Here is a 15313-nt window from a genome sequence, read left to right as displayed (position 1 = left end):
GCCGCTGCTGCTGTTGCGCAGGCGCTCTGAGCCGAAGCAGGTTTTGAACTCAACTTCCCAGGGATCTTGGCGCGCCTTTCATTCGGTTGCTTAGCAACCGGCGTACACCTGCCATGGAGCCGAAGGGGGAGCAGGAGGCGAAAGACGCAAAAGGTACCCCCATTTCCCGCCTTCAGCCATTGCCCACACTTGCCACCACGGGGTTCCCCGCGAAACTACCCCTTGCTCTCAGTAACGTTGGCAACACTCCGCTAGTATAGCACACTTTAAAGAAACAGTCGGGAAAATACTTTTATAGGGCGAAACTGAAGCGTCACGAAGTCTTCCGCGAGCTTTCGGGGTCACCAGGGTTCTTCAAGCTGGGCGCCAAAGGGAGTGGGGGGCTCGAGGGGGGTACCAGACTGCAATTTCAACATGCCCCTCTTTCCCCCCACGTTTCTGCGAAGCATCATTCAGGTTGAAGAAGTGTTCTGGTGAATTTACAGAAAAGCTTGCTCACGCCGCTTTCTGGTTTCAATCCATTATTGCCAGCAGCTGTTAGCTTTCGAATTTCCTCTAATGTAGAAACGCTGCTGCTTGAAGCAGTTCTGTTCTTGTTTTAGAAAACTTTCAAATATTCTTCCCCTCTACAGGCTGTAAGGTAAGAAAACGAAGTAGTCTAGGACAGAAGGAGAAACCAGGATAGGTGTCTCCAATAACATACATTTTATTTTATTTTAAATTTTATTTATGCTTTTCAGGTTTACACATTTCACTAATTTTACAATCATTTTAACATTTCAAAACTTGACTTCCTTCCCCCTCTTTCTGTTGTTCCTTATTTATTTTTAATATCTTCTGCATATCCAAATTAACTTAATTTGCTTATTTATTCATCTACTTTAAATATATACTCTTATAAAACTGCAATAACATAAAAACTGCTGCGACAGATGAAGCAAGCATGGCATGATTCAGAGTTGTTCCGCCTGGCCTTTGGCTTGGAGCCAATTTGATTCCCTCCCTCCCTCTTTCTTTTTTCTTTTCCTTCTCCTCCTGCGATGAGGCTACATTTTAATATTTTAATGTTCCATTATTTTAATGTTGTATTTTATTTTTGTTTTTAAGTTGTAATCATTCATCTTGTTTTTATTATTGCTTGTAAGCCGCTCTGAGCCCGGCCTTGGCTGGAGAGGGCGGGGTATAAATAAAAAATTATGATGATGATGATGATGATGATGATGATGATGATTCTGCCAACTTGCATGAGAAATTTACATTTCAGTTTGCCCCAGTACTTCCAATTGGAAGATCCACCATACTTTATGATTTTGCTTTGCAGGCCAGAATGAACATTCAGAAGAAGGAAAGGGGTCACCTTCAGAGGAACAAAAGGAAAAAGCAAAGAAGGTAGCTGATGGTAAGTATTGCTTGCACATTCAAATTATGATAGATAAGAATGTGTAGTGATTTCTGTGTTTGGGAGAGAAACATTTCCAGGGGGTTGTTCTGGAATTTTACTGTTCAATGTTTAGGTGTCAAAGGACAAAAATCAATAGTTTAAATCTGTCCTTATATTGTATACTTATTTAGAATCAGCCCTCAAGCCCCCTGAGGGCCCCAAAATTTAACCAATAAACAAATAAAAAGTATATTACAAAACACATTGTATCATACAACATATATCTTTTTACGGTGAGAAATAAAGTACAGTGGTACTTCGGGTTAAGTACTTAATTCGTTCCGGAGGTCCGTTCGTAACCTGAAACTGTTCTTAACCTGAAGCACCACTTCAGCTAATGGGGCCTCCCGCTGCCGCCGCGCCGCCAGAGCACGATTTCTGTTCTCATCCTGAAGCAAAGTTCTTAACCTGAGGTAATATTTCTGGGTTAGCGGAGTCTGTAACCTGAAGCGTATGTAACCTGAGGTACCACTGTATGCTATGACCTGTTTTACGTCTCTTCCCTCTCCCATGCTTTTTAATATATGGTGCTTTTACAGTTTATATGGATCTGGATTTTCCTGTGTTTTATTGCACCAGTATAATAAAGGGGCTACATCTTTCAATAAATTGGTAATCTGATTGTCTTTCTTCTCTTATACTGATGTTTGCCGATTCAATGGTACCTCGGGTTACATACGCTTCAGGTTACATACACTTCAGGTTACAGACTCCGCTAACCCAGAAATAGTTCTTTGGGTTAAGTACTTTGCTTCAGGATGAGAACAGAAATTGCGCAGCAGCAGTGGGAGCCCCCATTAGCTAAAGTGGTGCTTCAGGATAAGAACAGCTTCAGGTTAAGAAGGGACCTCCGGAACGAATTAAGTACTTAACCAGAGGTACCACTGTATCACCATTTTGACCACTTCCCATACTCTTCTAATCCAGCCATCATGAACATCATAAGAACATTAGAATAGCCTGCTGGACTGGGCCAATGGCCCATCTGGTTCAGCATCCTGTTTTCACAGTGGCCAACCAGATGCCTGTGGGGAACCAGGGAGCAGAACATGAGCACACCAGCACTCTCCTCTCTTGTGGTTTCCAGCAACTAGTACTCAGAAGCATTGCTGCCTCCAATTGTGGAGGCAGAGCATTATCATGGCTTGCAGCCCTTAATAGCTCTCTCTTCCATGAATTCGTCCAGTCCTCTTTTAAAGCCACCCAAGTTGGTGGCCTTCACTGCCTCCTGGGGGAGTGATTTGACAATGCGCTGCTTGAAGTACTTTCTTTTATCTGTCCTAAATCTTCCAATATCCAGCTTCACTGGATGTCCCTGAGTTCTAGTGTTATGAGAGAGAGAGAAAAGCTTTTCTCTCTTCACTTTCTCCATGCCATGCATACTTTTCTAAACCCTTTCCAGCTCTTCAATATCCTTTTTGACATGAGGCAACCAGAACTGTACATGGTACTCATTGTGTACAGATGTGGTTGCACCATCAATATCAGGCTTCCTCAACCTTGGCTCTCCAGATGTTTTGAGACTACTATTCCCATCATCCCTGACCACTAGTCCTGCTAGCTAGGGATCATGGGAGTTGTAGGCCAAAAACATCTGGAGGGCCAAGTTTGAGGAAGCCTGATCAATATGTATAGCAGCATTCATGATATTGGCAGTTTCATTTTCAATTCCTTTCCTAATGACCCCTAGCATGGAATTTGCCTTCTTTATGGCCACTGCACACTGGGTTGACATCTTCATTGAGCTATCTAATATGACCTTAAGGTCTTGCTCCTGGTCCTTTCCCTCCAATTCAGACCCTATGAGGTTGTATGTGAAATTAAGATCTTTTGTTGCAACATGCATCTAGTGTAGGAGCATCAGTTTCCCTCCAGTTGTAACTAAGGCTATGCATACACCATACATTTAAAACCACGACTTTCCCCAAAGAATCCTGGGAACTGTAGTTTTATACTGCCCTGCGCTACAATTCCTAGCACCCTTAACAAACCTTGATTATTTGGTGGAGCTCATGTGCCTTAAACATATGGTGTGTATGCAACCTAAACTTCAGTTAATAGGTACTTTATCATTTTTCCATCTTCTGAAAGGACAGTATCTTTTATGTATCTTAAAAGTGGGTTTACTGCTAAGGCATAACCTGTTATACTCTCAGTTTCCATTAATACTGCTATCCAGAAATATCTTCTTATTGGGCATGACCAGAATATATGCAGTATGTTAATTATCTATTCATTTATCTAATTTAAAATTATACTTTTCTTCTTTTAGGAATTTCCTCCAAAAAAAAGTTTATATTCTCCAGGTCCTAAACCTAGCAGCTGCGTGAGTAAAGCAGCTCAGCTGGTAGAGCATTTAGTTTCACAGTGTGGCACATTTTATGGGCAGCCCCTGTTGGGAGTTTGTTTTGTCACTGCTTTAGCACTTACCTGCGTTAGCATTCATTGCATCTTGTAAATTAACCTTCTGCTCCATGATACAGATGGCTCTTCTGATATCAGTTAATTATTTGATTTTAGGGAAACAGGGAAAACATTATAGCATATGCATTTAAATAAAGTAGAGTGGAAAGTAACATAATTTTCTGTGTGCAGAAAAGACCCCGTCTCATGTAATTCAGGAAGAAGAAAAGCTATTTGAAGATGAAGAAGGTAGTGAAGGCTATGGCGATGAAGGCAAGTATTGCTAGCAATCTTTGGGTTTGACAGAGCATTCCTACTGCCTCCATGTTGATGGATGGGGTAGGATTAGGATGGCGCCTAGTTGCCTTCTCACCAGCCTCCATTGGCAAAGAGAAGTGTTGATGGTGATGATAGGTTTTTCCATGGAGTCCCAAGCTTTTCCCTAGCAAGTGGAAGGCTGCTGGTGCCAGTTCTCCCACTGGTGGGAGCCAGTGGTGAGTCTGAAATGGGGCATTTTGGTTTTTGGGCAGGAGGCTGAAGGCCTTAGATTCACTGAGTCCACAGCTCTGAGGTCCCTGATCCATGAGCTTCTCAGTTGTGTCAGCCCGCAGCTAGCACAGCTGAAAGAGAGAGAGAGAGAGAGAGAGAGAGAGAGAGAGAGAGAGAGAGAGAGAAAGAAAGAAAGAAAGAAAGAAAGAAAGAAAGAAAGAAAGAAAAATTTTCACACTCCCCATGCCTTCTACTCTGGCCAGTGTGAGTGATCAGATGCAGCGGTGATCAGATTAAATATAGAACTAACTTTTGGGATTTGGGCAGGATGAAATTCTTGGTTGCAAGACAGGACAGCTCAACCTCTGTGTTTAAAAACTGACCACAATGGCTATGCTAGCTCTGAGTTTATTTATTTATTTATTTCATGTCCTGTCCTTCAGCCCAAAGATGACAATCGTCACTTTATAATTGGCCACAAATGCTACTATCTTGTCTGTCTGAAAATTATACGCCTTTCTTGTTATTTTCAGCCTTTGTGGACTGAAATGTAGTGTGTGTGTGTGCATGTATAAAATTATTGTTGATGTTTTTGAAATCCAGAAGAGGAAGAGGAAGTGGAGCCAATACAACTTGAAAAGCCTCCAGAACCGGTGAAGAAGAAGAAAGTAAAGGTAGAGAAGAAAATCTCTGAAAACTTCTACTATAACTATGAGGAGTTGTGTGCACTACCATTTGTGACTCCAGATTCTGGCATTCCACTTGACATGCTCAGTCTCATGTATCCACTTTTGCTAATAAAATAATAAATGGTAGGATTTTGATTATTTGGGATATGAAGGGAGAAATACAAGCTGCAGAGGAATTCGTGTACTAGCCAATGCAAAAAAACCGACCTGGCCATTGTTAAGAAACAATTGAGAGTCATTGGCAATGCAAGAGAACAGTCCTTTCCTCCTGCCCTGAGGTGTGAACAGAGACTGGAGATTTGAAAGGTTGCCAGGTTAACTGGGTGTGAGGTGACAGGAAAAGAATGTTTTTAGCAAGGTGTGCTAGGAAGAGAAAGAGAGAGAAGACAGATCCATCTTGACTGACTGAAGGCAGGCTGATAGAGAGGCCTCTGTCTCCATCATTGCACTGCTGGGTGGAGTGGGGTGGGGTGGAACAAGACCCTCTTTAGACGACCATGCTGTAAGATCTGGGCTACCTCCCTTTAAACTCAGGTGTAAATATGAGAATAAATCATATTTCTTAAAGCTGCGACAGCCTCCACTACCTCTTCAGTTTTCCAAAGGAGCACAGACCCTGGTTGAGGGCCAAGACCTCTGGAATCCCGTGCATGGCTTGGCAGGGATTGGAGAGGCCTGTAACAATATAACAAGGCCATATTAGTGAGAAATTTTACATCCTCCTCAGTATTTCCCAACAGATTGGCAAAATAACAAAGCCTGCACTATTGCTGTGGTTTGTTCTCTCAGTTATGTAAGGGATCTTTTGCCTTTTCTTTAATAGAAAACATTTAGAAATTGCACGGTACTTGAGGGCCGCAGGGACCTACATTGGCAATATGGTTAAGCCTGAAATTTTTAAAAGGATGGGTGGGCTACATTTTTTCTAGAGCTTCAGCTCTTTTCTCTCATTTATATAAAAAGCCCCTATTGTGTTCCCAATGCAATTACAATACAGTGCATTGCACTTTTCAGGAGACCTCTGGATTTTTATTGGTGGTAGTGTTATTACATGGTCAAAATAAACCCCGGTGGTGGCATCACTTTTCCTTAGTGAGTGTTTTTCAGTCACTCTTTTGGCTATGACTGCACTAGACGGGCAAACATTCAGATGTTGGATAGTTACACTCTCCTCTACATAGCTGGCAACCAACTCGTACTGCTGAATTTGCTAATGAAATCTCAGAAATATCTCCGAAGCACATGCGGTGGAGGGATTGGAGTAATCACGGTATGGCATTTTTGTTTTATCTTGTAAAGTATTTTGCTTGAGATCTTCCTTGGTAGCAAAATAAACAGGGCTCTTGGATTATGAGAATATCTCTTTCAATCTGAGAAATATTTTGGCCAGTTCTTCACACATTAGGTAGTGTGTTTAGCTATTGCCCTTATCTAAGACTTGAGTTAATTTTGTACTGTGTGAGATAAATATATATTTTATAATAGCAGCATACCTACTAGGCTGTCCTATTGATATTCATTCATTTTAGGCTACTGCTGGTTTCAAATGTTATGCAGGCAGTAACAAGGTATCTTGGATTAAAGAAAAGCTCTAACAAAGTGGACACTGTTTTCCCAAGCTATTGCACCTCTCTCTCTGTCCTTAGACTTTGAAAGACTTGCAGTCTTGGTGGAACACGGTATGGGGGTTGAGGATATGCTGCCATTTCCCAGAGGGGTAGCTGCAACCATATTTGTTTCAGGCAGTGCCTCCAGATGATGGCCAACTACAATTGCCATCAGCCTCAGCTAACACGGCCAGTGGTGAAAGATAGAAGTTGTAGTCAAACAGTATCTGGAGGCCACTGCATTGGCTGTCCTGGACTGAAATGTAGGATAGAAGTCAAATGAACTAAACTAGCAAATCATTACTTTACTGGATAAATGCAGAGTGAAAAAGGTCTTTGCTTCTACTAGGTACATCCTAATAAAACCTACTTTGCAGTAGGAGAAAAAGGATGGAAGCCAAACATGATTATCTATGAATACCCTTCCTTAAGGCCATACAGAGTATTACGAGGTAGGTTAAAACATAAGCCGTCTCACAATTTCAGATTCATGCAGAAGAATTAACGGTCACAGAAATAGAAGCAATTTTCTGTTTGATATTTGTTGTATGAATACACGGAGATTTGTAAGTAGTCACTCTCTTTCTTTTAAATATCTGCAAGTGATTAAGAAGAATTGGCATTATTATTTACAGAGTCATATGCCATGTTCCCTTTTTCTGTGTTCATGTTCGAGAAAAAGCAATGGATGCATAGGTAAATGGCCAAGTATTGAAAGAAGGATGATAAAGGAATTCTATTCTTCATTACTGGTTTATTTTTTATTAGGTGGCTATCACTCTGGAACCTAAATGCAGTTCAATAGCTTTTGAGTTGAGTTTTTTTATAAAAAAAAAAAAAGCTGACAAATCAGTTCAATGGTATCTCTTACATTTGATGTGATTTCAGTATCCTGGCAATGTGAAATTACTCATTGTGGGGGAAAGGAAAGGCTTATGATGCGCGTGCACACACACACACACACACACACACACACACACGTATATACTGGTATCTGGAACTCAGAGACAGAAAGGGTAGGTTATCACCTGAAGCCTTTATTTTCTCTCTCTTCTTACAGTCTTCATTGTTCTCTATTTTATGGTTGCTTTGTACTGTTTAAACGTACTTAAAATAGAAGCAATCTGTTTCATACTTACTTCAAAAAAATAATAATTTACAATATGTGCTAGTTGATTGGCTAGCACATTGGTATGTTCCCTTGAACATTTATATTGCATTAAGAAACCTTATTAATATCACCTTATTTCCAGGTGGAACTGAAGAAGCATATGCATTTGCTGACTTTAATCGTTCGGGTACTTTGATCGCCACAGTTGGGAGCAGCCCTGACTATATGTTAACAGTTTGGGATTGGAAGCAGGAAAAGATTGTATTGAGATCGAAAGCGTTTTCCCAAGATGTTTTTAGAGTGACCTTTTCTCCAGAAAATGAAGAGCAACTCACCACATCTGGTTCAGGTCACATAAAGTAAGCCAGCAAGTAGCATAGTTTTATCTCAAGGAACTAGAATGCCACAGAAGCATACATGCATGCTGACTAAAAGGAATATTTCATCGGCAAATGCATCACACTAGAAAGCTGTACCTACCTTAACTATACATGAAATTTTAATTATCTGTATTAAAACATTCCTGTTACTCAGTGAAGACCATGTTTTATTTAGCTACCCCAAAACATTGCAAGTATGATGTGCATTTTATTTATTTATTTATTTTAAAATCAAGCACTGGATTGGCAGTGTCCTAATTTTTGTTTCATGTTGTAATATATCGTAGTTATTTATAATCTTCAGACAATTGAAATGCCGTGAATATCTTCTGAAAGCAGGAAAAGAAGCAGCCATGTTGAGTGGCTTCTTGTGTAATTGGCTGCCCTTGAGCGCAGCACCCTTTTCCTGGTGCTCAATGGTGCTGTTGCAGTGAGCTAGGAGCACTGGAAAGTGTAGTTTTGTCAGTACTCTTACATGGTGCTCCTCATGCCTGGCTTCCTGCTGTGGAAGCACTAGGTGGAGAGAAAGAGAAGCCTTACTCTTATCCTCTTTCCCACTGCCAGAATTGAAGCAGCAGATGACCACAAAATAAAGTGAGCTCCCCCACCCCCTGATGTTAAGGGGAATAGCTTACCTAATTCTGTGTCATTAGAGGCAAAATGGGGTGGCTGGGCAATGGATGGCAATATCACAAATAAAATGTGCTCTGAACAATGTCAGAATTATCTGTCTTCTAACTAAAATAAGCCAAAGTGTATAAAGATACATGTCAGGATTAAAAACTGCTTAAATGCCCAGATCCACTTATGTGAATAAATTACATATGTCAGAGTCCACCTGTACTATAGTTATAAGGCGCAGTCTATCACACAGTTGAGACTTCTTAATTTCCACCTATTTAAATTGAAGCTGCATAAATTTGCAATAGATTGTGCCTATAATTCCCACAGACAAATTGGTTTGGTTCACATATAACTCCAAACTGTGGTTTAGGGTTTACATGCATGAGCCTGGGTGTTTGTGTGCTCCCCTTTACCCTGTTCTCTGGCATAAAAGCAAGGAGGAGATGGCAAGCTTTCATGTTCATTTTCAACTAACCAGTCACTCATTCCATCTGAATGAAGATCAGTAGTTAGGCTTACCTGTGGTTTAGAAACAGTCCACCTTCAGACCATTCATTGCTTATAATCCTGGGTTGCGTCCCTGAATTGTAATTAGCATTAACCTCGGTTCAGTTGAAACAAGTAACAGCAGTGGTTAGTTGGAAACAGAAATGAGAGCTCCTCCTTGCATTTGTGCTGGAGGAGAAGAGGAAAGTGGGAGAATATGCAGTCCCAAGGACTTCCCAGACCATGAGTAGGCAAACTAAGGCCTGGGGGCCAGATCTGGCCCAATCGCCTTCTAAATCTGGTCTGTGGACGGTCCGGGAATCAGCATGTTTTTACATGAATAGAATGTGCCCTTTTATTTAAAATGCATCTCTGGGTTATTTGTGGGGTCTGCCTGGTGTTTTTACATGAGTAGAATGTGTGCTTTTATTTAAAATGCATCTCTGGGTTATTTGTGGGGCATAGGAATTCTTTCATCCCCCCCCCAAAAATATAGTCCACCCCTCCCCCCACAAGATCTGAGGGACAGTGGACCGGCCCCCTGCTAAAAAAGTTTGCTGATCCCTGTCCCAGACTCATCCTTATAGCACTAAACAGTGGTTTGCATCAAAATGCAGCCAATTAGTGCATGTGAAAAGTGGATAACGGTCTGTTTAAAGACCAAAAGAACCCCTCGAAAACACTAATAGAGCTTTGATTTTTATGTGACCAGGTTTTGGAAGATGGCGCTTACTTTCACTGGTCTGAAACTACAAGGAGCACTGGGTAGGTTTGGAAAAACAGCATTGACAGACATTGAAGGATATGTGGAGCTGCCAGATGGGAAGGTGAGAAACATTTCTATCTTCTCTAACTTTTCTGTATGATAAAATGGGCTCCTTTGTTCTCTATTCACATTTGCCCTGACCCAAATTTACAGGACATTCCTGCGCAGAAAGCATAGCCTATCCAGTATCTGCTGCTTCTAAAAATGATCAGGAGCTTATTCTGTTTTTAATGAAGTTTAAAAAAGCAGCTTGTAAACAGTGGATACGTTTTAAGAATTGGTGGGATATGTTTCCATAGACTGATATCAATCAGTAGTTGCAGTAATTGAGATTTCTGAATTGTTTTTAAAGGCACATCCTTGTATAATGCAGTGCCCAGCCCTCTTATGGTTTGTGGCAAACCACTTAGCTGTAAACAAAATAAATCAAAGATAAAGAGCATAAAGAAATACTATTGCAGCAGTTAGAAAGCAGCATATGGTTGGACATGATCATTGAACTTATTGTTCCAAAACATTGCAAAAAAAAAGAATACTTAAAACAATAAACGTGGGATCTGTAGTTTACCCTTCACATAGCTACAATTCCCAGTACAGTTCCCGGGCTTCTTTGAGAGGGAAGTATGTTTCAAATGTATGGTGTGCCTGCAGCCTTGGTCTTACAAACATGCCTCATTTGCCATTTTCTTAGCAAATGTATCTGTTGTCTGTAAAAACTTGGGATGTAACTTCAAACGTAATGTGTCCTTCCCTGTATCCCTTTTCAGATATATGGTACATCAATATGATAGAATACTAATGCATTTTGTTTTGTCTGCATGTAAGGTACTTTCAGGGTCAGAATGGGGCAACTTGTTGCTCTGGGAAGGGGGCCTCATAAAAGTGGAACTTTGTCGGCCTGGCCGTAAAAATTGCCACAACGGCCCAATTAATCAGTTAGTTCTGGATGAGGGAGAGGTGGTCACTGTTGGATCAGATGGATATATTAGGGTGAGTATTTTCCTAAGTCTTTATTTGGTGGGGGTATGTGTTTTCTTAATATGTCTCTTCTTTATACACTTAATATTTGAGTGTACCCAGGATTATTCATGGGCTGATGGTACTGTTTACTCTTCTGCACTTTTTATCAAACTATTAACAGTGGGCACTGTGATCTGAACCACTGAGCCTCTTGGGCTTGCCGATCAGAAGGTCAGTGGTTCGAATCCCCACAATGGAATCAGCTCCCGTTACTCTGTCCCAGCTCCTGCCAACCTAGTAGTTTGAAAGCACACCAGTGCAAGTAGATAAATAGGTACCACTGTGGCAGGAAGGTATACAGCATTTCTGTGCACTCTGGATTTCGCCACAGTGTTCCGTTGTGCCAGAAGCGGTTTAGTCATGCTGGCCACGTGACCTGGAAGCTGTCTGTGGACAAACACTGGCTTCCTTGGCCTGAAAGCGAGATGAGCACTGCAACCCCATAGTCTCCTTTGACTGGATTTAACCGTCCAGGGGTCCTTTACCTTTTTTATTAACAGTGACCACTGGTTTTCACTAATGAGATTCCTGCTGGAATATTTCATTAACCTGGTGCTGAGACTGAATGAGATTTATTATAAGTGTGCTTGGGGTGGTTATTTCACAATCAGAGTACCTACACAAACAGGTAGTGAGTTAAGCTTGCCCTCCTGTGCCCAAAGACAGGAAGTGCAGACAGGTCTTTGCCCTTTAGTCACCTCTCTCCTTCTTAATCTATTTCCTGTCTTGGCCTGGAGCAGACTTGTGTACTGACAAAGACCTGTTTGCATTTCCTGTCTTTGGGAAAAGAGGGCAGCATAATCCATCATATAATGTGTTCAACACCTTTGAGCATGGGTAGGCAAACTAAGGCCCAGGGGCCGGATCCGGCCCAATCGCCTTCTAAATCCAGCCCATGGATGGTCCGGGAATCAGTATGTTTTTACATGAGTAGAATGCATCCTTTTATTTAAGATGTATCTCTGGGTTATTTGTGGGGCCTGTGTGGTGTTTTTACATGGTGTGCTTTTATTTAAAATGCATCTCTGGGTTATTTGTGGGGCATAGGAATTGGTTCATTTCCCCCCTTCAAAATATAGTCCAGCCCCCCACAAGATCTGAGGGACAGTGGACCGGCCCCCTGCTGAAAAAGTTTGCTGACCCCTGGATTTGAGAAATGCTATTTATATGAAAACATTGCTTCCTTTGCTAAGGCTTTCTTTCGAACTTAAACATATCTTATTTGATTGATGGTGTATTCTGTAACATGTTCTTGACACAATAGTAGCGCATTAATGATGGTTTTACCCTTCTTGATCAATTCTGTGATGCTTCCCAAGTTGGACCACATGATGGCTGGCAGAGAGGCAATAGCACAACAAAAGTGAGACAAGAAACCCACCAGGGCAGTTGTGAAATAGGAAGTTGCAGGAACTGCATAGCTTGGGATTAAAGCGGTTATGGCTACCCTAAAACTTTTGCAGGCACAAATAGTTTTGAATGCAGGATGACCTATGACTACCCCAATAGAGACATGAGCACGCATAATGAAGAATGCACAGTGAAAAGAACCCAAATAGATGTGATGGTTAATGTGCCTGTTGTTTCTTGTGTAAATGGCAACTGTAGAGCCTGCACAGCCTCAGAAATATGGGGGAGGGAGGGGAAATTTAACTTTCTCCCTGTCACAGTCCTGACAAAAGTTGCCTCTCTGAAACTGCTTTCTGCATTTGAAGGGAAACATCAATTGACACCAGTGACATCAACTGAGGTTTGCCTTGAAATCCAGATAGCATCTTCAAGAGGCCATTTTTTGTAAGAAGCACGGTAGGGAGAGACAGGTTTAAACTATCCCTTCCCATCAGTTACATGTGAATGAAAAATCCTTTTGAACTGCTCCTAACCTTAGGTTTGCTCATATTAGCCAAATTTTCACATTTAATGCATTGGTACTGGCATTTGGCAACAATAGATAATATTTTCTTTTCCAAACTCCATGAAGGTTTGGGATTTTGAAACAATAGATACAGCTGATATTGTGGATGACACTGGACTGCTGGAGGTGGAACACATTAACGAACTTTTAGTTGGCAAAAATGTAAATCTGAACTATATGGTGAAAATTCATGAACGTGGAGAACCATTTTGGTATGCTCAGGTAAGCATTGTTTTAGTCCTCCCCTGTGGTATATAGTATTGTGTTGTTGTTATCTTTTAGGATGCGCATTAGTCAGTAGAGAATGTGTGCCCTGATTCAGTGATGCACACAACCCTTTTTCATGTGTAGGATGTGATGATGTCATGGTAGCATTTGAAGCTAAAACAGAAAACCAGCCACCAAACTAGGAAAGTACCACTGTCGGGCAAAACAAAAAATAAAAATGGAAGGAAGGAATAAAACTCCAGGGGCTTGAATGAATCTTATTCCAGACCTTGCAGCTTGGAGGAAGGGCAAGGTTGAGCGTTCAGTTCTCACTTCCTTTCATACAGTGAGAACCCTAAGGGGGAACCTCGCATTGGCACCACTAGGATGTAAGAATAGTCACTACAGGGATGGGAATCTTGATTGTTGTTGGCAGGGGGAAAAGGCTACGCCCCTTGTGCACCATTGTCCTAGTCGGGCCTCCTTGTGCCTGCTGTGTATGATTTCAAAAAAATAAAAACAGTGACGTGGGACAAGTTAGTTGTTGATTTGCTTGGGAAAGTGCAGCTAAATTTCTCTGAATCCAAGCCAATGTCTTTCGGAGAGGGATGTAAATACTGTTTGAAGTGATAGCCAAAAGCTAAGTGTGTTTTTCTTCTTCTCTAGGATGCCAATGGAGCCATCTGGAAGCTTGATTTGAGTTTCACAAATGTTGTAAGTTTTCCTTTCTGTTTTGTTCCCCTGCTTTCCCCCCTCAATCATCCCTCCACTGTACTTGAGTTATACCTGATAGTTAAATAGAAGCTAATATTTTATCATTAAAAGATGTGCAGCTTCTGTAGTTCATTACTTTGAGAAAGATGGCCTCAAAAATGTCAGTAGTTGTTTGTGGTTCCAATGGTGCTGCTGCCTCAGTGGAAAGTACTCATGCAAGGTGAGGCACCCACTTTTCCCTCTTTTGTATTTATAGCCCCCGCTCCCAGACTTTACACTGTTTCTGTGGATGTGATTTGGCTCCAATCCAAGCTGGACTTCCCATTGGCTATTTTCAGGAACAGAAAAACATAGCGGGAGATCCGGTCAGATCTTTCATGTCTTGTTAGCTTGGCCCTAAGCATTCAACAAACAAGGTCTACAAAAGAACAGATATAAGGCACCACTGATGCTTCCTCCTTGAAAATGCAAAGTATACTGATTTAAAACTGGTGCTTTTTTCTGGGGGTACTCAAGGGTGTGCAGTACCAGCACCTTCCCCCCCCTCCAATGTTAAAAGTGCGGCAAATGTTAAAAGTGTGGCACTTGCTGTAACAACTTCATGGTGAGCACCAGCAACTTTTTTTAAAAAAGAAAAGAAAAAAGAGCACTGTTTAAAACCATTAACAAACATCAGTGTTGTTTTTTTGTCTTTGTTTAGCTGATCTTCAATTTGTGCCCTAGACTGAAAACTAGGAACCCCAGTTTGAATGTCCAATGCATTTTAGAGATCAAATTTTCAGAGGGGCTTTAATGATATGTCCCTAGGTAACCCTGTTAACACAAAACTTTTAAAATACGTTTACAAACAGGCCTCTGAAAAAAAACCATTTTATTTCTTTTCCCCTGTAGACTCATGATCCAGAATGCCTCTTTACTTTTCATTCAGGAAAGATAGAAGCCATGTGTGTTTCTCCAGTCACCTATATCATGGCCACCACTGGTCTTGACCGTAAGTACATATTTTTTTTCCTTCTGACTCCTCCCACACTCAGTTTTCAAGGTTAAAATTAGTTACGTTAAGTAGACACGTTTGGGGAATAATCCACAGATCACTTGCAATGGTGTAGTTTCTTTGTTTTTTCAGTACCCCCATGTAAAATGTGTGGCTTAAATTTTAGAAAGCAACGGAGATCTAGCCTCCTTCTTATCCTGATCCCGTTAACCATCTAACACAGGTTCAGTTCGTGTCTTTGATTTCATTGACAATGTGCAGTTGACTGAGATGAAGTTTAAACAGGGAGGAACAGCAATCGTCTGGGCACCAAACGTGGTAAGTAGTGAAAGATAGAAAGAGGAAGTATGTGGATGATAGTGCAAGACGGAATGGGGACATCCATGGCTGGAGCCTAGCTGTTTTAATGTATAAATGGCTTATGGTTTATACTGCCCATCTCTTAAGATGGAGCTTAATGAGATTGA

The 15313-nt window shown here is 41.2% G+C and overlaps 1 protein-coding gene across 2 annotated transcripts in view; it reads left to right on the top strand.

The window, feature by feature from the left end:
- Positions 1–32: 32 nt before the first annotated feature.
- The window catches only part of CFAP44 (cilia and flagella associated protein 44), a 38965-nt gene continuing 23684 nt past the window's right edge, over positions 33–15313 (top strand). Inside the window, exons 1-13 of one of the 2 annotated variants that reach the window (XM_083611809.1) lie at positions 33–153; positions 1322–1399; positions 4037–4117; positions 4937–5114; positions 6130–6292; positions 6979–7081; positions 7883–8099; positions 9943–10057; positions 10822–10986; positions 12998–13153; positions 13805–13852; positions 14744–14843; positions 15070–15164. In XM_083611809.1, the coding sequence (XP_083467935.1) occupies positions 114–153; positions 1322–1399; positions 4037–4117; positions 4937–5114; positions 6130–6292; positions 6979–7081; positions 7883–8099; positions 9943–10057; positions 10822–10986; positions 12998–13153; positions 13805–13852; positions 14744–14843; positions 15070–15164 (1539 nt within the window). In that variant the 5' untranslated portion in view covers positions 33–113. The remainder of the gene's footprint in view (positions 154–1321; positions 1400–4036; positions 4118–4936; positions 5115–6129; positions 6293–6978; positions 7082–7882; positions 8100–9942; positions 10058–10821; positions 10987–12997; positions 13154–13804; positions 13853–14743; positions 14844–15069; positions 15165–15313) is intronic. The other variant, XM_083611808.1, reaches the window with a different exon arrangement.

Source organism: Podarcis filfolensis (genome assembly GCF_964270895.1).
Source record: "Podarcis filfolensis genome assembly, chromosome: 4".
In the NCBI taxonomy this organism is placed as follows: Eukaryota; Metazoa; Chordata; class Lepidosauria; order Squamata; family Lacertidae; genus Podarcis; species Podarcis filfolensis.
The sequence above is the reverse complement of the archived record's forward strand: the minus strand, read 5'-3'. Positions and strand labels throughout refer to the sequence as shown.